Source organism: Camelus bactrianus, chromosome 16 (assembly GCF_048773025.1).
Source record: "Camelus bactrianus isolate YW-2024 breed Bactrian camel chromosome 16, ASM4877302v1, whole genome shotgun sequence".
NCBI classification, from domain to species: domain Eukaryota; kingdom Metazoa; phylum Chordata; class Mammalia; order Artiodactyla; family Camelidae; genus Camelus; species Camelus bactrianus.
Window position 1 is genome coordinate 12,052,895 of NC_133554.1, and position 27,254 is coordinate 12,080,148.

A 27,254-nucleotide genomic window follows, 5' to 3' on the forward strand; every position below is an offset into this window, starting at 1 on the left:
GGAGTCATTGTTTAATGGGTACAGAGTTTCTATTTGTGATGATGAAAAACTTCTGGAAATGGATCATGGTGATGGTTGTACAACATTGTGGATGTACTTAATGCCACTGAATTGTACACTTAAAGATGGTTAAAATGGTAAAATTTTATATTATGTATATTTTACTACAACTAAAAGAACTCTGACGTCATATAATACTCAAAATCAAACACTTTAAAGGCCCTCTACAATCTGCTTATTTTTCCAAACCTAAATCTTATATTCAACCTTAAATCATTTCTCTGAACACACCTACAGCTCTGGCCTCTGAGCTTTTGCTCAGGCTATATGGTGTGCCTCTCTTTAAGATTCAGCTTAGAAGATATCTCCACAACACTTCCCAAGTACAGCCCATCACATTAAGTTTTTCCTTCTCACATCTGTTAGTGTTCTGGACCTCTCGCAGCACTTAGCACGTCCTGTCCTGTGTTAAAACCTGCATCTGTGTCTTCCACAAGACTCTGAGCTAATTCATTCCTTTCCTGTAGTAGGCACCCAATAAATACCGAACTGAATCTAATCCAGCCCTCTCATTTTGTGGATGGGGAGATTGGAATCCAGAGAAGTCACACCGTGATAGAACCAGGACTAGTTTCAAGGTCTTCTGTCTTCTAGTTCAGAAATTTCCCCCCTGCACTGACATGCTGATGATCATGCGTCCTGTGGACGGTCAGTCTGTATTGGTGCTGGATAATTCAGTATTGGACTGCAGAACAAATGCCAGGGCCCTGACTATACTTCTGTCATTTATGTAGAACATTACCTGTTTTATCTGAAACCTTTGTACACCTGAAGACTCTGATATATTTTGTTCTGCTTTCAGCTTTATGTTTCCGGTTGCAGGTGGAATAAGACCCCCTCAAGGTATGTGAAAGCTTGAGTTTTAAACTTTCATTTTTCACTGTTAACGTTTCTGAACTTGGGGATTAAGTGGGTAAAAAAGTTCTCTTGCTGCCATATATAGTAAAATTTTCTTACAGCCTTAAACCTGTATGAAAGATACTCTTAAAATTTCTCAAAAATTGTGTAATTTGAGGAATAGTAATGATCATTTCTCATCTCCCAACCTTACAAACCTTGTGTTGACAGATTGTTATTTAACCTCAGAGATGAAGGAGACTTTCAGGGTTAAAAGAGCAGTAAAGAACAGGTGACAAAAATGAAAAGAATTGTAGTTCTCTGAATGCCATCTTTCTCCTGTCTGTCTTCTAGATTGTTACTCGATAGGGTGGGGGCTATGTCTGCCTTACGCTTATCAGTATCCCTAGTACCCTGCATGAGGATAGAAGATAATAGGGCCTCTGTGGATGCTTGTTGAATGAATAAATGAACGTCTTTGGTTATTTTATACTTAAGTTTTCTCTGTGTGAATTCGGTTTACCATAATCATGTACATAGGAGATCACATAGTCTGATACAGTTTAAACTATTTTAAGTCCGAGTATTATTCGTAGCAGTTTCTCCACTAGGTATATCCCTTCTCTCTTGGTTTCAGACAAGGACCCACCAGTATCAGTTCTAGCTTTGTCTTCAGGGAAACAGTAGCAAAGGGGTATAATCTTGACTCGTGCTGCTGTGCCTGGGGGACACAACACTGAAGGAAGAATGTGTCTGCCCTTCTCTTCTTTCTGCTCACTTCTCCCCCTCCAGTGTAACCCCTCCCCGCCACAGGCCAAGCTGCTCTGAAAACTGGCCCTTCTCACACAGCCAGTGTTGACTGGCTGATAGACTTGCTGGAGAAACAGAGACTCCTAGGTCACCACAGGGATGGATGATAAGGAGCGGCTCAGTAGCAGATGGTCAGTGTCTCCATCTGTAATCAGTGATGGAGGTTGAGTTTCAGGTAAATTTTTCCAAGGGTCAGATGCATTCTTTTCATAGTGCTGTATTTATATATTATTTAAGCTATCTGTAATTAGATGTGTCCTAGATTTAGATCAAATGGTTTGAGATGTTCTTTAGGAGGGCGTTACAGTGTTTCGTGTTCATTATTGTGGCTTCTTGTTTTGCATTTTTACAAACTTTTAAGTGCAAATCTACATTTTGAGCAAAGGAACAGGACAAGAAGAGAACCCAAAAGATACTGTTTCTTCTGGAATTTGGAATTGTTTTTGAGATTTTTTTTTTTTTTACAATGTAAGAGTGGGCTTTTTGATCATTTAAATTATGCAATTATTATTTCTGAAAGCATTCATAAGGAACTGATGGGAAGAATGGCCACAAGATCATAAGTAGATGAACAGGAGACAGGAGAGAAACAAGAGTTATTTTTCACTGTGTGTGCTTTCATACCTTTAAGTGTTGTACCAGATCTTTAAGTTATCCATTCAAGAATTAAATAAAATTATGAAAATAGATAAGTCCTTAGGGTCACAGACCCTAAGAGAAAGAACATCTTACTATGCTACATTCACTCTGCATTCTAATTCTCCATGACACCTCAGGGCCTTCACATTTGGTGTTCCTTTGTCTAGAATACTCTTCCCACATTACCGCATGGCACACTCCCTCACGTCCTTCAAGTTCTTGCTTAAATGCCACCCTATTAGTGAAACCTTTTCTCCTGTGAAATAGCAACCACTCCTTTCCCTGGCTCTCCCTTTCCCCGATCTCCACCTGACATCCACTGATTTTTTTTAATTCTCTGTCTCCCCCAGTTACATTGTAAATTCCGTATGAGCAAAAACCGGTTTTGTTCACTGCTGTGTCCCTAGAATGGTGTGTGACATGCAGCATTTGAATAAATAATTGAATGAATAAATGAATAGCTTGCCACTAATAATTGTTACCTACAAATGTGATGTCCATGCTTCTGAAATTAAACTGTGTAAAAACAACCTTGAAGGTACACAGATTCCATAAGATAAACATGGTATACTTTACCAGACTTTTAATCAATTTTAAATCAAAGTTGATTAAAAGTTCCTTACCCTAGGGCCAGCATGGATGTAATCTGAGGTACAGTGCAAAATTAGAATGAAATTTGTGTTCAGGCTGTGTAGGGATTTTGTTTTATACCAAGCATCTCAAACTGTGCCTAAAATACAGTAGGCATTTAGTATTTATTAAATCCCTGAAGGGATGTAATCTTCATCTCCCTCTACTCTTGGAAGAGTTTGGGAGGTACTACACTGTAAATCATGCTTTCATGATAGTTTTCCTGCCATTGCATTATATACTTTGCATGCTGATGGCTGTTATATGGTCAATGTTATATTAACTATTCATGTAAGGAAAGAGAAAAAGAATGTCATTTTTTGAGCATGTTAGGTATTACACAGTTTCATTGTTGAGAAACCGAGGCACAGAAAGAAGTTAAGCAAGTTGCTCGAGGTCCCAAGCTAGCAAGTGACATTTCTAGTTGTCTTCCAGAGTTCATGCTCTTAACTACTTTTGTATTAAAAGTAACTTAATTACCACTAACTCTTAACTACTTTTGTATTAGTTATCTGCTGCAGCATGAAAAATTACTATTTTACACAGTGTCTGTGGGTCAGGTATCTGGGAGTGGCCTCACTGGGTGGTTTGGGCTCAGGGCCAAGGCGATTGCAGTAAAGATGTGAGCTAGGGCTACAGTCATCTGTCTAAAGGTTTGATGGGGCTGGAAGATCTGTTTCTAAGACGGCTCACTCACGCAGATGGCACATTTGTGCTGCCTTTTGGCAAGAGGTTTTAGTTCCTTCCCACGTGGATTCTCCATAGGACTGCTTGAGTATACTCATGGTGTGGCCGTGGCTTTCCCCAACAGGTGATCCGAGAGAGCAAGGAGGAAGCTGCAGTGGTTAGCAGGAGCTAGCCTTGGAAGTCACACACTGTCATCCCCACAATATCGTACTGGTTATACTGGTCAGCCCTAGTCAGTGTGGGAGGGAAGGACAGGGGTCTGAATACCAAGAGGCAGAGATCACTGGGGGCCATCTTGAAGGCCAGTTAGGCCGCGTTGTTAATTATTCAAGTACGCACAAAAATTCTGTAGAACAGATAGTGTTCTCTGCATTTTACAGATGAAGTTTTGTAACTTGCCCCAGATCACATAGCTGAGTTAATGACGGAATTCACGCTCAGGTCTGTCTCATTCCAGAGCCTGTGCCTTTCCCTCTGTCCTGTGCCACCTCCCAAGTAATGAGTCCTTTAGATAGTTATGCTTTTAAGAATATATACTTTAAAACACCCACCTTAATGATATCTTTCTTCTTCAGCAGGTCTGATGCCAATGCAGCAACAAGGATTTCCTATGGTCTCTGTCATGCAGCCGAATATGCAAGGCATGATGGGCATGAACTACAGCTCTCAAATGTCCCAGGGACCTATTGCCATGCAGGTACTTGCCTGTTTAGCTGATGTTTACAAAGTTACTGTTTGTAGTATGTTGTTACATACTAAGAGACACATACTAGGAGCTTAATGCTATCTTTAGAAATAAGTGTTGTCTACATCTCAGGTGGCTTCCTTCAAAATCAAACAAAAAATACGTTCACAAGGGTGAAAAAAGATAAATCATTTAAGGAAAATCCAGTGACTTCTGTATTTGACTACTGACTTGGAAGAATTTTAGAATGACGTCTTGGAAAATTCAGGGACTTGATGCCGTGAAGTAGCATTGTTAGGAGAAGTAGCACTGTTCTCAAGAAAGGAACAGTGTCATTGTTTGCAAGGCTCAGAGCCATCTTTATATTGGATTATTTTATCTAATGCCCATAACATCTTTTTAAAGAGTTTTTCTGATGGGGAAACTGAAACTTTATAAGGCTATTCACAGAGCTTAGTTAGCCAAGATTGGAACGTAAGTCTTCAGTAGATCTATTCTTAACCATATTATACATTGAATTCTCTCTTGAGAGCATTAAGGAGCTGTTGCCTAGTTTCAACCAGTGGAATGTCACAATCAGATTTGTATTTCAAAAAGATCGTTCTGAGTGCTGATTGGAGAATGATTGGAAGGACAGAGGAGAGCAAAAGTAGGTGAAAGAAGAATCAGGCTGATGTAGTGAGAGCTGGTGAGATGTTGGCTTGATTTAGGGCGGTGGCAGGTGGATGCAGAGATGGATGTTTTTGAGAACTGCTTAGGAAGTAAAATCCATAGGATTTGCTGAAGGATTGGATGCTGGAAATAAAGGTGAAGCTGGTATCAAATTGATTCTTCATTTTGTGCATGAGCAACTAACTGGTGGTGTCATTTGTTAATGAGAGAAGCACTGGAAGAGATTGTTACATATTGTTGACTTTCAAGGACCCATGAAACATCCAAGTGGGCCTGTCCAGAGACCATTTAATCAGCTGACCTGGAGCTCAAGATTTTTCACCGTGTGTTGAAAATCACAGTTTTGGGAATCATCCACATGTAGAAGGTAGTTGATGCCATAGGGGTGAACGGGAACATCCGAGAACACTGTCGATGGAGAAAATAGTCCAGGGTAGAGCCTTGAAGATTTCAGTGTTTAAATCTAAGGGAGTTGCCAACAGAGGAGACTGAGGAGGAGCAGACACAGAAGAGGGTAGGGTTGGGGGTTGGGGAGATGAAAGAAAAAAACATGGGTTTTGGTGTCAGACCTAAATTCAAATCCCAGCTCTGCCACTTACCTGTAAAACAGGAATGTAATAATACCTTGCCAGTACAGTTAGAGGAAGAACTGAATGAAGGAGTTCTATAAAGCACTTGGCATTGTATCTGGCACACAGTGAGCAGAAATGGGCAAGAAGTTTTTATTTCTTATGTTAATGTTAATATCAGGAATGATCTTTCAGGTGGCATGACATTATTTCATGTTCTGTTGTAATATTGATCTGACTATGTTTCCATGCTTTCATTGGCTCACAACCACCATTTCTGGTTGAAACATTCTTTCTTGAATAATGTTAGTAACCAGTAATAATAATAACCACCATTTGTTGTTTACATGTGCTGTATTCATTGTGTGCATTATATTATTCAGTCCTCATAACAACTCTATCAGATAAGTAATACTTTTATTCCCATTTTATAGATAATGAAACTGCAGTCAGATTCAATGTCCTATTCAGTGTCATACAATTTATTTCAGAGCAGAGAGTGAAACCAAAGCTATCTTATGTTTTAGAGCCTGAGTTCTTAACTATTAGCTTCCCAAACTTCTGTAATTTGAGTATCACCCTCATGATTTTTGCCATGTACTATTTAATTAACGTTTTAATTGATTTAGTTTTTAACAAATTCTTAAAGGAATCTTTATCTTGCTAAGTAAATAGGAAACCTCATTTGTTGTAAACCAAAATATAAGTATGATGAATTGAAACAATATTACCAATTCTAGCTACTGTTACTTATTCAAGTTTATAAACCTCATGTTTACTTTCTTTTTGTTTAAAAAAAAAAAGGAAATTATGTCTTATGTCTACAATTGACCTGCACATGGTTCAGAAAAAGAAAAAAGAGCACATGCATGTTGTACAAACAGAGCAAATAGGGCAAAATGTTAATATTCTTTTTCCAAATTTTCCAAATTTTCCCAAAGTTTCCACTTTTAGAAAAGGGAGGGATTAGGTAAAAATCAGTAACACTTAAAATGAGCCATAATGAGAATCTGAGAGAGAACTGCAGGAGAATTGGAGAGAATTTTCCTGCCATCGTGCTGAGCGTGTCCCTGCATAACTGGTCATGATCATAGGTAGTGTGGATAAAAGCAAATAATGTTTTTTGTTTTTTTAAGAATTGGTGCATGAAATCAGTATATCATGATTTAATAAGTACAGCCTGAGTAACTGGCTTTATCCACATCCATTTGGATCTCCATATCTTTGTAAATCATCTTTTTCAGCCATGATATCCAGTTAAACCGAGTAACCAAATAAATTAAATCCAGGAGTTAGATCTTTGGCTGAATCCAGAGTATTATTAAAAAAAAATCATTCACAAATAAGCCAGAACAAAAGGGTTTTTGTACTATTAATATTTTAAATACCATATATTTCATTTTTACCTAATTAAAATTTTCTTTTTCTGCATGTTTTATCATGTATACAATATGTTAGAACAATCACACCTGTGTATAATTTATAAATAGATAGTTAGGAGTTAACAATCAGAATTTAAGTTGAAGCCATTGTCATGTTGAAGTCATTTAAGCAACTAAAGCTTCTATGTTGTATGTAAAGATTTAGGGAAACTTCCAAGTCATTCTCTATTCATTTCTAGTAGAAAGAAAATGGGAATAAACTGAGCTTTTGTAGGTTTTTACATCCAAGTTACTCAGCTTTCTCTAGGTTGTGCTGCAGAAGCAAAAATCCCCAAATCTCAGTGACTTAGAAAAACAAAGGTATATTTCTCATTTGTGAACATGTCCTTTGTGGGTTGGCTTGATTTAGCTCCATATTCTCTATCCTGAGACCCTTACCTCGGACATCTCAGACTCTTGGCATTAATAAAAGGAGATAGCCACATCCTGTGGTGTTTTTTAAAGCTTTCTCTCAGAGGTAGGATTTATCAGTCACTTCTGCTCACAAAGTAACGTGGCCCAAACAAACATCAGTAGGGGAGTATACCAGGAGGAGTGCACACCACGTAGCGATGTGTCATCATTTCAGTAAGGGCAGCCAGTAATTGGAAACAATCTACCATAGAATGCAGTGTGTTTCTAAGATTTAGTAAGCTTACCGCTGAAACTGAATAACAGCTGCTACTGTTTTTAAATCATTGATTTTCACACTAAACATTGTTTCATGACCTGCGTAATTATCTGAAAAATGTTTTTAAAGAGTTTGAAACAACCAAAAACAATAAGGATCTCTAACACAGAGAACAACGATAAAAAAGTGAACTTTCAGATTTGATAACCCCCACATCATTTCCCTGAGTATCAGAAACTTAGAATTAATGGTTCTAAACCAAAATCTTTTTCTTTACCCTTTAATCTTACTGACAGGCATTACACTTCTTGGAAGCTGCTCACTATTCTTAAAGGAGAAATTCATTCAGATCTTATTTTTCCCCCCCAAACTTAATATCCTTAACCAACCACAGACATGTATGAGGAAAACCCATTATTCTTTAGTGATCACTTAAGTCTTTGAAGGGGGCACTTCCAGATAAAAATCAAGATGAAAATTAGTCTTGGCTGCTGTATAGCTCTCCACTCCCGAAAACTCATGAAAAGGAAAGATTTAGAATAAATTTTAAAGTTATTCTTACAATATTTCAAGTACGTAGATAAGAACAGAATATATTGGTGAAAAACTCAAAAGCTTCCCACTAAAATCTGGGACAAGACAAGGCTGCCTGCTATCACCACTCCTATTCAACATAGTCCTGGAAGTCCTAGCCACAGCAGTCAGGCAAGAGAGAGAAATAAAAGGGATCCAAATTTGAAAAGAAGAGGTAAAAGTGTCACTATATGCAGATGACATGATACTATATATAGAAAATCCTAAAAGGTCCACACAAAAACTACTAGAAATAATCGAATTCAGCAAGGTAGCAGGTTACAAGATTAACATTCAAAAATCAGTTGCATTTCTTTACACTAACGATGAATCAACAGAAAAAGAAAGTAATGAAACAATCCCCTTTAAAATAGCACCCAAAGTAATAAAATACCTAGAAGTAAATCTAACCAAGGAGGTGAAAGACTTATACACAGAAAACTATAAAACACTGATGAAGGAAATTAAAGAAGACTTAAAAAAATGGAAAGATATCCCATGCTCCTGGATTGGAAGAATCAATATTGTTAAAATGGTCACACTGCCCAAGGCAATCTACAGATTTAATGCAATCCCTATCAAATTACCCAGGACATATTTCACAGAACTAGAACAAATCATAATAAAATTTGTATGGAACCACAAAAGACCTAGAATTGCCAAAGCATTACTAAAGAAAAAGAGGCTGGAGGAATAACTCTCCCAGACTTCAGACAACACTGCAGAGCTACAGTAATCAAGACAGCATGGTATTGGTACAAAAACAGACTTATGGAACAATGGAACAGAATAGAGAGCCCAGAAATGAATCCACAAACTTTTGGTCACCTAATCTTCGACAAAGGAGGCAAGAATATACAATGGAATAAAGACAGTCTCTTCAGCAAATGGTGTTGGGAAAACTGGACAGCAGCATGTAAATCAATGAAGCTAGAACACTCCCTTACACCATACACAAAAATAAACTCAAAATGAATCAAAGACTTAAACATAAGACAAGATACAGTAAACCTCCTAGAGGAAAATAAAGGCAAAACATTATCTGACATATATCTCAAAAATGTTCTCCTAGAACAGTCTACCCAAGCAATAGAAATAAAAGCAAGAATAAACAAATGGGACCTAATGAAAATTACAAGCTTCTGCACAGCAAAGGAAACCATAAGTAAAACAAAATGACAACCTATGGAATGGGAGAAAATTTTTGCAAATGAAACTGACAAAGGCTTGATCTCCAGAATATATAAGCACCTCACACGATTTAATAAGAAAAAAACAGACAACCCAATCCAAAACTGGGCAGAAGACCTAAACAAGCAATTCTCCAAGGAAGAAATACAGATGATCAATAGGCACATGAAAAAATGCTCAATATCACTAATTGTCAGAGAAATGCAAATCAAAACTATGATGAGGTATCACCTCACACCAGTCAGAATGGCCATCATTCAAAAGTCTATTAATGACAAATGCTGGAGAGGCTGTGGAGAAAAGGGAACCCTCCTACACTGCTGGTGGGAATGCAATTTGGTGCAGCCACTGTGGAAAACAGTATGGAGATTCCTCAAAAGACTAGGAATAGACTTACCACATGACCCAGGAATCCCGCTCCTGGGCATATATCCAGAAGGGACCCTACTTCAAAATGACACCTGCACCGCAGTGTTCATAGGAGCACTATTTACAGTAGCCAAGACATGGAAACAGCCTAAATGTCCATCAACAGATGACTGGATAAAGAAGATGTAGTGTATTTATACAGTGGAATACTATTCAGCCATAAAAACCGACAACATAACGCCATTTGCAGCAACATGGATGTTACTGGAGAATGTCATTCTAAGTGAAGTAAGCCAGAAAGAGAAAGAAAAATACCATATGAGATCGCTCATATGCAGAATCTAAAAACAACAACAAAAAAAACCCAAAAATACAAAACAGAAACAGACTCATAGACATAGAATACAAACTTGTGGTTGCCAGGGGGATGGGGGGTAGGAAGGGACTGGGATTTCAAAATGTAGAATAGATAAACAAGATTGTACTATGTAGCACAGGGAAATACATACAGTGTCTTGTGGTGGCTCACAGCGAAAGAGAATGTGACAATGAATATATGTATTTTCATGTATAACTGAAAAATTGTGCTCTACTCTGGAATTTGACACAACATTGTAAAATGACTATAACTCAAGAAATGTTTATATATAAAAAGAGAAAAAAATAGAACAGAATATATGATGAACATGTGTGAGCCAGTTGCACAGCTTTATCAAAACATTTTTAGTTAAAACCTTTTATTTTGAGATAAATGTATGTACACGTTTATGTAAGAAATAATACAAAGAAATCTTTTACCTAGTTCCCCAGGGGTAACAGCTTGCAGAACTAAGTATAATATTGCAACCAGGACATTGGCATCGATGTAGTCAAGATCAGAACATTCCCATCACCCCAGGGATCTCCTCTTGTTGGCATTTTATATCCAAATTCATGTCCCTCCCATTTCATACCCCCACCAATCTTTGGCAGTCACTCATATATGTTCCCCGTTTCTATAATTACGTGATTTCAACAGTGTTATCCAAGTTGAATCACTAACCTTTTGAGATTGGCTTTTTTGGGGGGGGGGGTTCTGCATATTTCCCTTGAAATTCATCCAAGTTGTTGCATTTATCAGCATTTCATTCATTTTTATTGCTGAGTACTATTCCATTATTGGATGTAACTACTGTCTATATAACTGTTGACCCATTGAAGGACATCTGGGCTCTTTTTACTTTTTAGCAATGACAAATAGAGGTTTTTGTGTGATTATAAGGCTTCATTTCTCTGAGATTAATGCCCAGGAGTGCTGAGTGAGATGGTGGTTGGATGTTTAGTTTTTAAAGGAACTGTTAAACTGTGTTCTAGAGTAGTGGTACCCTTTTACAGAAATTCCCGCCAGCAGTATATGAGTGATCCAGTTTCTCTGCATCTTCGCTATTATTTGGTGTAATTGTTTGTTTCAGCCATTCTGATAGATGTGTTGTGATATCTCGTGATTTTAAATTGCATTTCCCAAAAGACTAATGTCAAAAGAAAATCCAGAAAGCTTTAGTTGATATGAATATTGGGCAAGAAGCAAACTGTTCTCAAACAGGGAGACCTCAAACTGCAAGTGCTTTCAGCAGTTACAGTTCAGTTTATAAACATGGATGAGTTCATTGTTTTATATTGTGGTTAGTTCCTAGAAACTTTCCTTCTCATTGCTAAGCTTACTTGTTTGTAACTGATTAGCTCAGAAACTGTCAGGTCACACTGACATGAAGAAAGCTTAGGTTTTGTTTAAGATCAGAGTCAACATTTCGGGGAAATCAGGGCAGTGTTACGTTTTGGTTGTGTGACTGAGTGTTTGGCCTAGGGGTACGTTCAAGGTGTGGTCTCCATATTGGTTTTTCTTTAACACTAACAATGTTGAACATCTTTTCATGTGCTTAGGTGCCATCGTTATATTCCCTTCAGAAAAATGACTCTTCTTATCTTCCATCCATTTTCCAGTTGGAATTTTTTTTTTTATATTTTACTGTTGAGTTTCAAGAGTTCTTTATATGTTCTATATACTAGTCCTTTATTGGATGTGTGGTTTGCAAATATTTTCTCCCGGTCTGTAGCTTGTTGTTTTAGTCCATCAGGCTGCTAAAACAAAGTACCAGAGATTGGGTAGCTTATAAAGAACAAAATTTATTTCTCACAGTTCTGGAGGCGGAAAGTCCAAGATCATAGTTCCAGCATAGTCGGGTGAAGTCCTCTTCCAGGTCACAGACTTCTAGTTGTATCTTCCCGTGGGGGAGGGGACTAGGGTGCTCTCTGGGATCTCTTTATAAAAGCACTAATCCCCTTCATGAGGCTTCCACTCTCATGACCTAATTAACCACCCTCAAAGGCCCTACCTACTAATACCATCACCTTTGGAGGTTGATTTCAACATATGAATTTTGGGGACACACAAACATTCAGACCATAGAACTTGTCTTTTTATCCTCTTAACAGGGTCCCTCTTAGAGAAAAAGAATTTTAATTTTGATGAAGCCAGTTTATCAGTTTTTCATTTTATGGAACATGCATTGGTGTAAGTCTGAGAGTTCTTTGTCCTGCCCTAGATCCTGAAGACTTCTTTGTTTTTACTTAAAAGTTTTATGATTTTACATTTTAAGTTAGTTTGGATTAGTTTTTTACAAGGTGTGAGATTTTGGTTGAGGTTTCTTTTTTTTGCCTATTGACGTGCAGTTGCTCTAGCACCACTTACTGAAAAGGCTGTCCTTCCTCTGTCTAAGTGCTTTTGTATTTTTGTCAAAAATCAATTGGGCATGTTTGTGTGGGTGTATTCTAGGTTCTCTGTTCTGTTCCATTGATTTATCTGTCTACTCGTCCTGATTACAGTAGCTGTATAAGACTGACTCCTCCCATGTTTTCTCCAACTTTATCACAGTAAAATACACATAACATAAAACTTAAGCACCTTAACGATTTTTAACTGTACAGTTCAGTGCTTTTAAATATATTCACATTGTTGTGCAGCCGTCACCACCACTCATCCTCATAACTCTTTTCATCTTGTAAATCTGAAAATCTGTACAGTAATTCTTCATTCTTCCCTCCCCGCCACAGCCCCATGCATCCACCATCATACTTTACGTCTATGATTTTGAGTACTCTTAAGTACCTCCTGTACGTGCAATCAAAGACAGTATTTGTCTTTTTGTGACTGGTTTATTTTCACTTAGCATAATGTGCTCAAAGGTTATCCATGCTGTAGCATATTGGAGAACTTCCTTCCTTTTTAGGATTGATGTTCCATTGTGTGTATATATCACATTTTGCTTATCCATTCATCGGTCTATGGACACTTGGGTTGCTTCCATATTTTAGCTACTGTGAACAATGATGCTGCTGTGAACATGGGTGTACCAGTATCTCTTTGAGACTCTGCTTTCAGTTCTTTCGGGTATACACCCAAAGTGGAATTGCTGGGTCATACGGTAATTCTATTTTTAATTTTTTAGGGGGGAACCTCCAGACTGTTTTCCACAGCAACTGTACCATTTTGTTCCCACTAACAGTGCAAAATTTTCTAACTTTTCCTCATCCTCACTTGTTTTCTGTTTTTTGATAGGAGCCATACTAATGTATGAGATTTACATTTCCCTAATGATTAGTGATGTTGAGTATCTTTTCATGTGCTTATTGGCCATTGGTATATCTTAGGAGAAATGTCTATTCAAGTCCTTTCCCCATTTATGAATTGAGTGTTTTGTTGTTGAGTTTTAGAAATTTCCTGTATATTTTAGATATTAACATCTTATCATACATATAATTTGCAAATATTATCTCCCATTCTGTGTTTTGCCTTTTTGCTCTGTGGTTTGTGTCTCTTAATGTACTTAATGATTTTTGAAATTTTTTGAAATTTTCATGAATTTCAACTTGTCTATTCTTTGTTTTGTTGCCTGTGCCTTTGATGTCATATTCAAGAAAATCATGGCCAAAACCAATGCTACAGAGTTTCTGTTCTGCATTTTCTCCTGAGAGTTTTATTGTTTTAGGCCTTAAATTTAGGTTCTTCATCCTTTTGGACTTAATTTTTGTGTATGGTGTTGGATAAGGGTCCAACTTTATTCTTTTGCATGTGGATATCTAGTTTCACAGCATAATTTGTTGAAAAGATTGTCCTTTACCCATAGAATGATCTTAGCACCCTTGTCAAAAATCATTTGACTGTATATGCAAGGATTTATTTCTCAGCCCTCTATTCTTTTCCATGGGTCTATATGTCCTAGTTTATGCAAGTACCACACTGTTTTGATTACTGTAGCTTTGTAGTAGGTTTTGAAATCAGGAAGCCTGAGTTGTCCAGGTTTGTTCTTTTTGAAAATTCCCTTGGCTATTCAGGGTCCTTTGAGATTCCATATGAATTTTTTTTCTTTTCTTTTCTTTTTTTTATTGTAGTATAGTCAGTTTACAATGTTGTTTCAAATTCTGGTGTACAGCATGTTTCAGTCATACATATACATACATACTTGTTTTCATATTCTTTTTCATTATAGGTTACTGCAAGATATTGAATATAGTTCCCTGTACTGTACAGAAGAAACTTGTTTATCTATTTTAAATATAGTAGTTAGTATCTGCAAATCTCAGGCTCCCAATTTATCCCTTCCTATCCTCATTCCCCTCTGGTAACCATAAGTTTGTTTTCTATGTCTGTAAGTCTGTTTCTGTTTTGTAAATAAGTTCATTTGTGTTTTCTCTTTTTTTTTAGATTCCACATATGAGTGATACCATGTGGTATTTTTCTTTCTCTTTCTGGCTTACTTCACTTAGAATGATGATATCCAGCTCTATCCATGTTGCTGCAAGTGGCATTATTTTATTCTTTCTGTGGCTGAATAGTATTCCATTGTATAAATATACCACAGCTTCTTTATCCAGTTGTCTGTCAGTGGACATTTAGGTTGTTTCCTCCATATGAATTTTAGAATGAATTTTTCTGTTTCTGTAAAAAATGTCATTGGAGTTTTGATAGGGATTGCATTTGTAGATTGCTTTGGGTAATATTGACATTTTAACAATATTAAGTCTTCCAATCCATGAACATGGATTGTGTTTCCATTTATTTATGCCTTCTTTAATTTTCTTTCAGCAATTTTTTTGTAGTTTTCATTGTATAGTCTTTTACCTCCTTGGTTAATACCTAATTATTTATACTTTTTGATGCTATTTTAAATGAAGCTGTTTCTGTAATTTCCTTTTTGGATTTTTCTTTTATGTGTGTATAGAAATGCAACTGATTTTTGTGTATTGAATTTGCATCCTGCTACTTTGCTGAATTCATTTATTCATTCTAACAGCTTTTTTGTAGAGTCTTTATGATTTTTCTACATATAAGATCACATCATCTGCAAACAGATCATTTTACTTCTTTTCCAATTTAAATGCCTCTTATTGCCTCCCCACTTCACCCCCCAGTTGCTCTGGCTAGAATTTCTATTACTATTTTGAATAGAAATAGTGAAAGCAGGCATCTCCGCCTTAGTCCTGATCTTAGGATAAAAAGGCTTTCTCTCTTTCACTGTTGAGTATAATGTTCACTGTGGGGTTTTTATATATGATCTGCATTGTGTTGAGATAATTTTTTTCTATTCATAATTGAGTGTTTTGGGTCATGAAATGGTTTTGAATTTTGTCAAATGCTTTTTCTGCATCAATTGAGATAACCATGTGGGGTTTTTCTCCCTTTGTTCTGTTAATATGGTATATTTTATGGATCATTTTCCATATATTAAACCATTCTTGCATTCTAAGAATAAATTCCAGTTGGTCATGGTGTATAATCCTTTTAATATGCTGCTGAATTCTGTTTGCTGATACTTTGTTGAAGATTTTTGCATTCGTGTTCATGAAGGTATTGATCCATAGTTTCCTTTCTTGTGTCTTTGTTTGGCTTTGGTACCAGGGTTATGCTGGCCTCAGAATGAGTTAGGAAATTTTCTCTCCTCTTCAATTTTTTGGAAAAGCTTGTGAAGAATTGCTATTATTTCTTTTCTAAATATTTGGTATGATTCATCAGCAAAGCTATCAGGGTCGGCTTTTTTTGTTGGGAAATTTTGATTTACTGATTTAATCTCGTTAGCTGTCTAGGACAGATTCCTCTCATGTTATTCTTCTTTTCAGAATTGTTTTAAGTATTCAAAGTTCCTCTGCCTTTCATATAAATACCACAATAGTAGTGTCTAGATCTACAAAAACTCTTGTTAGAGTTTTTATAGGAATTATATTACACTTTTATATCAGTTTGGGGAAATTGACATATTTAATATGTAGTCTTTCAATATGTAGACATGATATGTCTTTCCATTTATTTAGGTCATCTTTGGTTTCTTTCATTAGCATTGTATGGTTTTCAACATAAGTCTTGCAAATATATTGTTAGATTTGCATTTAAGTATTTCACTCTTTTGAGTAATTGTAAATGGCATATTTTTAATTGCACTGTCATGTGTTCATTGCTGGTATATTGAAATACAAATTTATTTTTATATGTTTGTCTTGTAACCTGAAACTTTGCTGAATTCACTTATTCTAGGAAGTTTTGTATAGATTCCTTGGGATTTTGTTTTGTAGACAGTCATGTCATCCTTTTATCAAATTTTAACATGTCCTTTTTGCTTCACTTTTTTTTAACATTTTTATTGATTTATAATCATTTTACAATGTTGTGTCAAATTCCAGTGTTCAGCACAATTTTTCAGTCATACGTGGACATATACACACTCATTGTCACATTTTTTTCTCTGTGAGCTACCATAACATTTTGTGTATATTTCCCTGTGCTATACAGTATAATCTTGTTTATCTGCATGTAAAGCACTTAGAAAAGTCCCTGGAACACACTACAGGCTTCATAAGCTTTTGTTATTATTAAGGTCATCTTCTTGATCGTTATCATTATCGAAATCTCTTAATTCTGATGATCTTACAAGTATTGAGAACAATGAATGTAAATGCCTAATTTTATAACTGACATGTAGCAGGAACACAGTAAAAATGATACCTGTGTTATAACTGTTAAGTGTTCATTTTTCTTATCTAGCTGCCTAATTCTATATTTGCTTGAGGAATCTTTGTTTCAGGAAAAAAACAGAAAATGAAATAGGACATTGAGAGTGTCCTATTTTGTCATCAGTATTTCTAATGTATAAAGTATATTTCTAATGCATAAAGGTAATTATTTCTATAATATCTATTTATTTTCTCATATGTGCTAGACAGTGTTCTAGGTGCTTTACACGTATTATATTACTTCTGGACCTTAAAATAACCTTCTGTTTCAGTGAAAGTTCAGAACAGGGAGGTATTTTGGATAATTTCAAAAGAAATGCTTTTTTTATTTGAAGGAAACACTAACATGATTTCCTTAACAAATTTTTCTTAGATTAAAATTTTAGTCTTGTTTAAAAACATTATTAAAAATGGATTGATGAAAATCTGATACACTAAATCCAGTAGTGTGAATAGTCTTGATTTAAGTTTTGGTAGTTTGCATTAATTAATTTCATATATATAGATGAGTTAAACTTTATCACAAATTGGGACTAGAAGATCTACTTCCACGAAGTCCCACTCACATGGATGGAATTCAGTGCTGGCTGTAGGCAGGAGACCTCAGTCCCTAGATGGCCCCTAGCTCCACATGGACCTCTCCAGAGTGGGTGATTGGAGAGAAAGTGGAAGCTGCAGTGTCTTTTATGACCTAACCACACTCGATCATTCCCCTAGTATCAGGGCTGTTTTGGGACAGTGACACCAGGTTGTGAATACCAGGCAGTGAGAATAAGTAAATGTAAATCCTCACATCCAGACACATAGAGAAACCAAAGACAAAGAGGAGTAAAAAGTGGAATGAGAAAAAGTAGTCAATCCAAAAAAAGCCAAGAAGGAAAGAAAAAGAAACATACAAAAAGTGAAACAAATCACAAAATAAGAAGATAGTTTTAAACCCAAATGTATCAATAATTATATTAAATGTTAATGGTTTAAAGGATCAAAAGAGAAGATTGTAGATATTTGATGTTTGCAAGGGATACATTTAAAATATAAGGATACGGGAAAGTTTAAAAGAATGAAGAATGATGTAAGTACTAAAAACAACCCCCAAAAGCTGATATAGTTAAAGGAAAATCAGACAAAATATATTTTAAGGCAAAAGTCTTAAAAGCCTGGAGGTAAAGAGGGTATTTCATATTGACAAGAGATTAAATTCACCTAAAGGATATAACAGTTGGCAGTGCACCTACTAATAACCTAGCCTCAAAATGTGTAAGACAGAAACTAACAGAACAACGAAGAGAAATAGATCCACAATCAGTAAAGATAATAGGTTTTAAACAGTCTTCTTAACAGGCTTGACTAATGGGTGATAGGACACTGTTCCCAATAATTATAAAATACACTTTCTTTTTAAGCAAACATGAAATATTCATTACAATTGACCATATGCTGGGCCATAGCAAATCTCAAGAAACTTCAAAGGATTGAAATCTTACATAGTTGGAGTCCTCAGAGGACTCCTGTGTTGGGGATCCGTTTGAAATTTGTAGTCAGGAATTTAAGGTGAATCCTCAAAGTTTTTCTCACCAGCAAGGTCAAGTGGTTTGGGTATAAGGGTAAGAGAAGGTGATTAGTTAGCTAACCAGGAATGAGATTCCCCAGGAGACCATAGCAAGCGAGTGAGAGGTCAGGGAGTTAAGGATGTTTCCAAGGGCATTTAATACTGAATCCTGGAATCTAAGCTGAACAAGAAGATAAATAAGGACATCATGATGATGATGGATACTGGGAAAGTGGTAAGATTAATGGATTCAAGTGGGTATTGATGAAATAAGAGAATTGCTGGAGTACATGAGCTGGAAGGATAGAAGGTGATGGTCAAGTGTTGGGGTGCTTAAAATCAAGATTTTGGACATGATGCAGCTACTGGGGCTGATGATCAGGGGTTTGACTGTGGAATGGGAAGTTGAAATGGCATGTTGGACATGATTGTGATGAGGAGACCTGAGAGGTCACAGTATTAGATATGTCATCCACGTGATTATTGACGTCACCAAGAGCAGTTTAGGAGTAGAATGGACCATTGCAAGGTTCTGAAGCCTTCAGTTAAAGAGTAAGGGAGTTGAGGGTCAGTAGATGACATAAACGAGGTAGGATAGTAAATGATGAAGTCTAATGGCAAGAAATCCAAATATATTCAGGTTTTTGAAGGGAGAGGAGAAAAAGGGTTTAGGTGGAAGCAAGGAGCAACATTCCCCATCTACAGGAGATGCTGGAAAAGAATGAGAGGGCTTCCAGGGACAGCCGAGTTTGAAGTTTGGAGAACCTTTCAGGAGAAGGTTGAAGAATAGAGAAATTTTCACTCTGTGAAAACTAGCCATTATCATTGTCGTCATCATCATCATTAATATTAGATTTTGTGATTAGCTGTTGTGCAATCCTGTTCTTACTTCTGGACACTTGAGTAAATTTTATGCTGTTGTATTGAGATGTCATTTATTATTGAAAATGTTTTATTTTCTGTCAAAGTTTGGATATCAAGCCTCTGATAATATCAAAGTATTTATTATCCTATCCTACATATTGGAAAAGCGTGTTCAATCTCACTTGTGAAATAACTACCATATGCCAGGAACTTACCTATTGCTGGAAATTCAAAGACATGTAGGACATCATATCTTGATAACTCTTCTCAAAGCGTCTGGTTCAGTGAGCTCACCAGGATATAATTTGTGCGTGCACATGTGCTTCCTTACGCATACACCCTCCCTCACGCTATTAGCAGTGGTGGTCCCCCTGAAGACAGTGAGGGAAGTGAGAAGGGCAGGACACTAAGGGGAGCTTTTCGTTTTTAGCCCGTGTTCTTTGAATCTTCTATTAAAATGCGTATGTAGTTCGTTAATAAAAATATTAAGAAAATTTATGGAAGCTACAGTTTTTCTTTGTCGTAATTAGAAGAAGAAATTGTGTTTTTTAAGCCTAAGCCTTTGTTTCTTCTAGGCAGGGATACCGATGGGAGCAATACCAGCAGGAGGAATGCCTTACCTGGGACAAGCACCGTTCCTGGGAATGCGTCCTCCAGGCCCACAGTACACTCCAGACATGCAGAAGCAATTTGCCGAAGAGCAGCAGTAAGGGACCTCGGGATTCAAGGATAAGGATACCTGGTGGCAGTTAATTTTACAGTTGTCAGGTGTTCTGTAGTGCAGATGTGAAGCTGAAACAGTCACAGTGCCTTTAAAACTCTTTAAAATACTTGTATTACAAGTTTAAAGCCAGAGGGGGCCTTAGACCTTCTAACTCAACCGTCTGATTTTACATCTGGGGCAAGTCAGGTCCAAAGAAATGAGCCACTTGTCAATGCAGGTTACACAGTTATTAGGAGAACCGAGTGCAGGCTCCTGATCCCCTGAGCCGGTGTCCCTTCTCACGTGCGGTGCTGCTTCCCCAAGTAGAAGCTGCTCTTTTGTATGCAGAGCAAAGGCTGTTTTTATTTTGTCTACCTCCCTATGTGTTTGAGATTCCTTTTGCATGCAAAAAGTTATCTCCTCCCCTTGCAAATTAGACAAATTCATGTCTATAATTTAGGTAAATCATTTTTAGACTCATTTTGTATATTTTGAAATTTATATAGTAGGGGAAAAGGACTGTCTTGAGAAAAATTAGATACAACTACCACTGAAGTTTTTAGTTCTAGAAATGCAGGATGGTATTGCTGAAACTGGTAGTAGAAGAAATATGAATATAACAGTTGATAATCCCTGAAGCCGGCTCTTTACTAGGTTGTTTTTCCTTCAGAAAACGATTTGAACAGCAGCAAAAACTCTTAGAAGAAGAAAGAAAAAGACGCCAGTTTGAAGAACAGAAGCAAAAGCTGAGACTTCTGAGCAGTGTGAAACCCAAGGTAATAGGCTCCACAACACGCAGTGTACCCCTTGTACACACCTCTTCTCACTCATTCAGCGGGTTTTGTCATGTGGGCATCAGCCCAAGCTGAGGCTGTGGTTCATTCATTTTGGTTTTGCCTTAAGTCCAAAAGTGGGGGCGGGGGGTGTCTAGCTCGGTGGTAGAGTGTGTGCTTAGAGTGCATGAGGTCCTGGGTTCCACCCCCGGTACATCCGTTAAAATCAAACTAACAAATAAATAAAATAGACCTAATTCCGCCCCCCCCCCAAGAAAAACCCCAAACAAAAGTGAAGGAATTTTCTCTTTCTGTAAAGATACTTTATTGTTGAAGAGAATGGATTATCAGCCATTATCTTCACAAGTCTTTTTTGCTACCACTGAAATGTTTGTAATCATTTCCTGGGAAGCATTAATACTGGATACTTAATGTCTACCAGCTGTCCCCTAAAGTATTTATAAATGGGCTTTTAATAAAATTCTATAGAGTGTCATTTTACGCCTTTGCTTTATACACTTGTCAGTGTTTTTCTGACTTGGAGAATTCACTATCCAAAGTAGGTGGTAAAAATACTGGAAATAGACTAATAGATGCACTTTTCTTTTAATATTTATATGGATTTAGGATGAAGTGTGAGAGGTAAGTAAAGAAATATATATGTTTTATTTTCTCTTAGACAGGAGAGAAGAGTAGAGATGATGCTTTGGAAGCCATAAAAGGAAACTTAGATGGATTTTCCAGAGATGCTAAGATGCACCCTACTCCAGCATCACACCCTAAGAAACCAGGTAGCTTTATTTTTAAAATTTTGTTTTGTTAGAAGGTGATTTGTAGTCTCTATATGTTTTATTGACCGTCGTGTGTGTGAAGAGTCAGTGTTGAACTCTTCCTTCAAGCCGAGTACAGATTTGGATGTTTTAAAATTCACAGTGGGTTATGAGTTCTGGTCTAGATAACTATCTTGGGAGGGAAGAAACCTCTTTGTCTTCTAGTAAATGTCAGTATAATAACTTTATTTGTGAATCTTTTGTATAAATGAGTATGTTAACGTTAGTAAAAATCCATTCACTCAAAGCAACTGTAATAAAGGAGTTTATCATTTCATTCTCATTATTTTAAAGTAATTTTACTTTTATGATCTAGCTCAGATTTTATTCAGTGTGGTTAAACTTACAAATTTTCTAAATGACCTCTTTAAAAAGTCACGGTTTTAATAGTATTTCTCATGAAATTTTAAGTACACTTCTTTATAGTTTTTATTATCATTTGTCATCAGGTAAGCAGAAGAAAAGTACCTAATAGAGCAGGGCAAGGGGACATTTTGGGGGTTTTTCTGCACATGTTTTAAACATTTAGCAGTTGAAATGAGTCTTGTCTTCACGTAACTATTACCACATCCTTTTTTAAAATTTAGTATCTTGGGGAGGGTATAGCTCAAGTGGTAGAACACAGCTTAATATACGCAAGGTCCTGGGTTCAATCCCCAGTACCTCCTCTAAAATTTAATATCTTGACCCATTCTCAGCTAATTTCAAGACTAACATACCATTATTAGGTAAATAGTTTTCATAAATCATTCAGCCAAGTATTATTTTCTGCTGATATACATTACATTGATAAATTTTATCTTAAACCCTTATAATACCTTTTATAGATGATATCAGGAGGGGGTAATCTAATCCTGGCACAGTAACCAGTTCTTGACAGCTTTTACTCTAACTAATTTCACTTGTTAGATTATATACTCAATTATTCCAAAAATATGTCCCAAAGTAAAATACACACTGAGATTGAAAAGAGAATGGATATTAGCAATCAGATTGAGTTCAGAAAGAAACATACCTAAAAATGAAAATTATAAGCTGAATAAGCTAGTCAAGAAGTAATTTAAGAATAGACATTGGAGTGATAAAACTGGAGCCAGCATGGAACATAGAAAAAGGAGAAGGTGGCAGAGAGAAATGGTCATTGTTAGGTAACATACTGTTCTATCCAAATAAAAAGCCCACTTTGGACAACAGCGTCTGGTTTAACAACCTCATTGTTAATACATTGGTGTTTTGATGTTCAAATAATCTCATGAGTTTAATCAACGGGCATGCAGTTAGCTGTTTCTAGATAACTGTTTCATGCTTAGCTAGAAAAATATTTTTCTGAAGCAAGCCAAGAAATATCCAGAGCTTCTCCAGTTAGGGTCTTAAACCTAAGCCTAAAGTATATAAAAAGAGCTTCCAGCCTTTTTACCACCAAAGACATCTTTTAATTTTTCCCCATAGACTTTATCTTAAAGTATTGAATGCAAACTGTATCACATGATTTTTTATACTTCTTATTAATCATGTATGTAACTACAAGAGTTTATAAGCCAAAACATTACCACATAGAATTAACATAATTCCAGCCAAATCCAAAGGAACACTGGTTAGCCTAAACAGTCAGGGTCCATTTTAAAAATATTCATAGTAGCTCTCAGTTTTCTCCTGGTGCTGGTCTGAGAACCCAAATTGAGACCTCAAATCCACACTCCCAGTAATCATTATTTGGGAGGGTTGAGATTCATTATGGCATGGCTTTTTTCTTTTTTAAACAAAATTGATTAAGGTAGTCATTTCACATGCTCATTTTGCATCTTTCATAGAACTTTACATATTCCGAGGTTTTTTTCACAGAGCCAAAATAGAATGGGTCCAAAAGAGAAGCACATAGTGTCTCTGTATTTCAGATGAGAACCTTTTTTTTTTAAAGGACTCTCCTTGTGACATTAGACTTTAGTAAATGTTAAATTCAAAGCAGTTAAAAATGTGAAGAAGCAACAATAATAGTGTTGTTAATGAGCCTAGTATTAAATGTAGTCCCTGTAGGTTTGTTACATAAGTGAATCTCACATTTAACAGTAAAAAGCCACTGTGATATTTACATCCTTTAGAGGCACGGATCTTTTAAACATAGTTCTCAGTCAGGGTTTACTTTTCTTAAATTGACTGTTGGGTTGTTTGACTTAACACTCTGTGGTGTCCTAACTTTGATGATTTTCACAGGAAAGTATCACTTTGGTAATGTGTTTAATGTTCTTGTTGCCTCTGTAATTTTCATTCCTCATATGGGAACTCATTCCTCATATGAAATGTGAACTATGCTAAGTGCATTCATTAAACATAATATATCAAAAACTGCAGGTATGTATCATGTATTGTTTCTTACTGGCACAATGAAATTTAATCATCAGAGTATGTATCTATCTAAAATGCATTCAGTAGCATATAGGTAGATTTTCTTCTGGTATATGTTGATTTGAGAGAATATTATCCAGATAAACAGATCACTTGGGTTTCAAAAGTTATCACCACTTTGATGTAAATTATTAGTGATTTCAGGAAAAAAATAGAAGGAAAGAAATTTTGAGTTTTACGTTTTCCTATTTTTGAACCAGATGAAGATAGCTATAAAATCTCTTTCTAAAAAGACACAAAAATTGTGTATAAATGGGCATCAAAGTGTTTTGCATTCGTTGTGTAATTCCATTTTACTGTTGTTCGTGTGATTTCTTGTTCACCTCCAGTGTTTATGTTTCAGTATATTCTTTTGGAGTTGTACTACATCTTAATTTCTTTTCCCCTGTTGATTTTCATTTCTGTGTGTTTCATTGCCATTTTCCATTTTGCAGATTATCCCACATCTCATTCTACTAAAACTGTCTTTCTTGATGAAGAAGAATTCAGTGACTTTATGCAGGGGCCTGTTGAAGTTCCCACATGTGGGCCTTCTTCCACTTTTCAGTCTTTCCATCCCACCACCCCACTTGGCCAGTTGCATACACAGAAGGCTGGACCACAGCCTCTCCCTCCAGGTCAGATTCCAGTGTCTTTCGCCTTACGTGGTGTCCCTGGGCAAATTCCTAATTTCTCTACTGCTTTAGCCTCATACAGTGTACAGAAAGCAGGTAACTCCTAGAATATTAATGAAAATACTGAGATAACCTAGGATAGTTTATTTCACTTACATAACTAGAGAAATAATGTACCTGAATATATGAGTGCTAGCGAAATTCACCAAAATATCTAGATTTTTTAAATTCACGTTCCAGAAAAGTGATTTGAAACTCTTGCTCCTAAGTTAGGACCTGTTTAAACCAACTTAGAACTTTAAAAACAAACTGATTTTTTCAGGTTACTCTTGTTTGGGGAAATCACCAATCTCATTTTCTTAAGAGTAATGAACCAGCAAAAGCTGCTTTAGAAAGTGCTGTCTCTGGTACAGTGATAAAGCACTTGGGTATCAGAAGCCCAGGTTCTTCATTTACTATCAGTTTGTCCTTGGACAAATCTTTAAACGTTTCTGTACGTCAGTTTTGTCACTTGTGAAATAATGGGGGAGGAGGCAGTTACACCCTCTGTCTTGAGGCGTAGAATGGTGATGAGAGGGGTCTTAGCAGACATGTACTTAGTCTAGACTTTCTCAGTTGACAGATGCAGAAATAGACAGTAGTTAGTAGAAGTGCCTGTATCTTGGGTAGGTCTCCAGATTTCTAAGGTAGTACTCCTTCCGCTATCCCATTCTGCCTGCTGTGTCATAGAATTCTTGAGAATCAAAGTAGGTAACGATGTTGAAGTTCTCTAAAATCTCTAAAGTCTCTCAAATCCTATACAAATCTGTGAACTTGAATTATTTCAAAATTGATGTTTGGCAGAGCCTTCCCTGCAGAATCTGGGGGTGGAAATGGATGATTAGAAACTTGCAGTTACATTCAAATAATCCTTCATGCTGTTTGTTTAGGCCCTTCCTTGGAGGAGAAGCTCCTAGTATCTTGTGATATAAGTGCATCTGGGCAGGAACAAATTAAATTCAATTCTTCTGAAGTTGGGCACAAAGCTCTGGGCCCAGGTTCCTGTAAGAACCATCCCAGTTTAACGGCCAATAACGGGGGTGCTGTAGATGGACGTGTCAGTGGTACCACTACCACAGAGGCAGAAAAGACTTCAGACCAAAACTTGTCCATTGAAGAGAGTGGTGAGCTCATAAAATACTCAGCAAAAAGTTCATTTAACCAAATGTTGCTTGAATGCTAACACCTTAAGCATTAATCTTAAAATGAATGCTGCTTGATTTTGCTAATTGAAATTTTGCTTAAAATATATTTAATGCACTCTTCTCTAACCCCTATGATTTTGCTCTGAATTCTTTCAACACACTATTATTCCTTAAAAAAAGTTTTTGATAACTAGTTTTTTTAATCAGAATCATTCCTGATTTAAAATTTCTTCTATTTTATAAAAACTCTTTTTCCTTCTCTTCTACTTTGTTCTTCCATAAGGTTGAAAAGTTAAAATTTAACTGGAAAAGTCACCAATGAGAATATAGTTTGACTTCTCTTAAATAAATCAAACTGCCTAAAAGATCCACATTTTAATAAACTGAACTTGCTGAGATGAATTACAGTGTAGGCAGCACAGGAGGCAAACTTTTAGAGGCTATTTTACTGGACAAAGTAAAAAACAAAAAATTTAAACAAAAATCCTATACATCAAAGGCAGCAGTGTCATATTCAGGTTAAAAAAAAAATCAGACTTTGGAAAGAAACATTAAAAGCTGCAGGTGAAGCATGGACAATTACATTTTTTTAAAATACGTAATTTTTAAACCACTATCATGTTTTTTCCTTTAATTTGTAATATATATGAATGATGCAAGCCTCATATAACCCAGAATATTGATTTGATACTTCTTGGGGTTGGGGGGGTTTGTTGTTTTTGGGGGGTTTTGTTTTGTTTTTTAATATACGCCTTAGGACATAATGTAGAGTTGTTTAGAAACCAAATACTTTAGTTATATTGGTGACTTTTTTTTTAAGTGTCTCTAGCCAGTGCTCTTCTTATTAAAAAACCATGACTCAGTCTGCTTTCCCCATTTTCTGCATGGACCATTATATACATTAGGTAATGTTCTTATCTTCTAGGTGTGGGAGTATTTCCCTCACAGGATCCTGTTCAGCCCAGAATGCCTCCTTGGATTTACAATGAGAGTTTGGTTCCAGGTAAAAAAAAGTTTCTTTGTCCAAGATTTTCATCTGGATACTTTACTTTCAGTGTTGTAGATGTAATTGTAAATGTTTACTGTGGTGGTTACGAAATATGCAAAAGGAATTGTAACTTTCTTCTTGTTTATTTTTTTGTAAAAGTACAGACAATGAAATACATCTAGTGTTTCTTAAGACTGCCTCATGTATGAAATAACTATAAATGCAGGAGAAATGTTTGGCTTTAATGTTTTATTGACTATATGCTTTTATTTCTAAAAGCTTTTCTTAGATTTATTGTGTTTTAAGAGACACTGTCATATTTATTTCATAGATTAGTAATAATTTTAATAACATCAAGAATAGTACTAATACATTTAGTATAATCTCCTGAACTCTTGGTGATTAGTTTATATATTTAAAAAATATTGTTCTATGACTTCTTTGTCATGTGATACTGTATGAAGTAAAAGACCAAGTGGCATCTTACTTCACATTGGAAGGTGTTGTTTACTTTTTTCTTTGTGTATATTA

General features: G+C 36.2%; 1 protein-coding gene across 11 annotated transcripts in view; it reads left to right on the plus strand.

The window, feature by feature from the left end:
* The window catches only part of SYNRG (synergin gamma), a 78,993-nt gene that overhangs the window by 3,863 nt on the left and 47,876 nt on the right, over positions 1–27,254 (plus strand). For 5 of the 11 annotated variants that reach the window (XM_074342614.1, XM_074342615.1, XM_074342616.1 and 2 more), the window contains exons 2-9: positions 863–903; positions 4,239–4,360; positions 19,804–19,934; positions 20,602–20,707; positions 21,384–21,495; positions 24,372–24,554; positions 25,481–25,714; positions 26,661–26,738. In XM_074342614.1, the coding sequence (XP_074198715.1) occupies positions 863–903; positions 4,239–4,360; positions 19,804–19,934; positions 20,602–20,707; positions 21,384–21,495; positions 24,372–24,554; positions 25,481–25,714; positions 26,661–26,738 (1,007 nt within the window). The remainder of the gene's footprint in view (positions 1–862; positions 904–4,238; positions 4,361–19,803; positions 19,935–20,601; positions 20,708–21,383; positions 21,496–24,371; positions 24,555–25,480; positions 25,715–26,660; positions 26,739–27,254) is intronic. The other 6 variants (XM_074342621.1, XM_074342623.1, XM_045512296.2 and 3 more) reach the window with 5 other exon arrangements.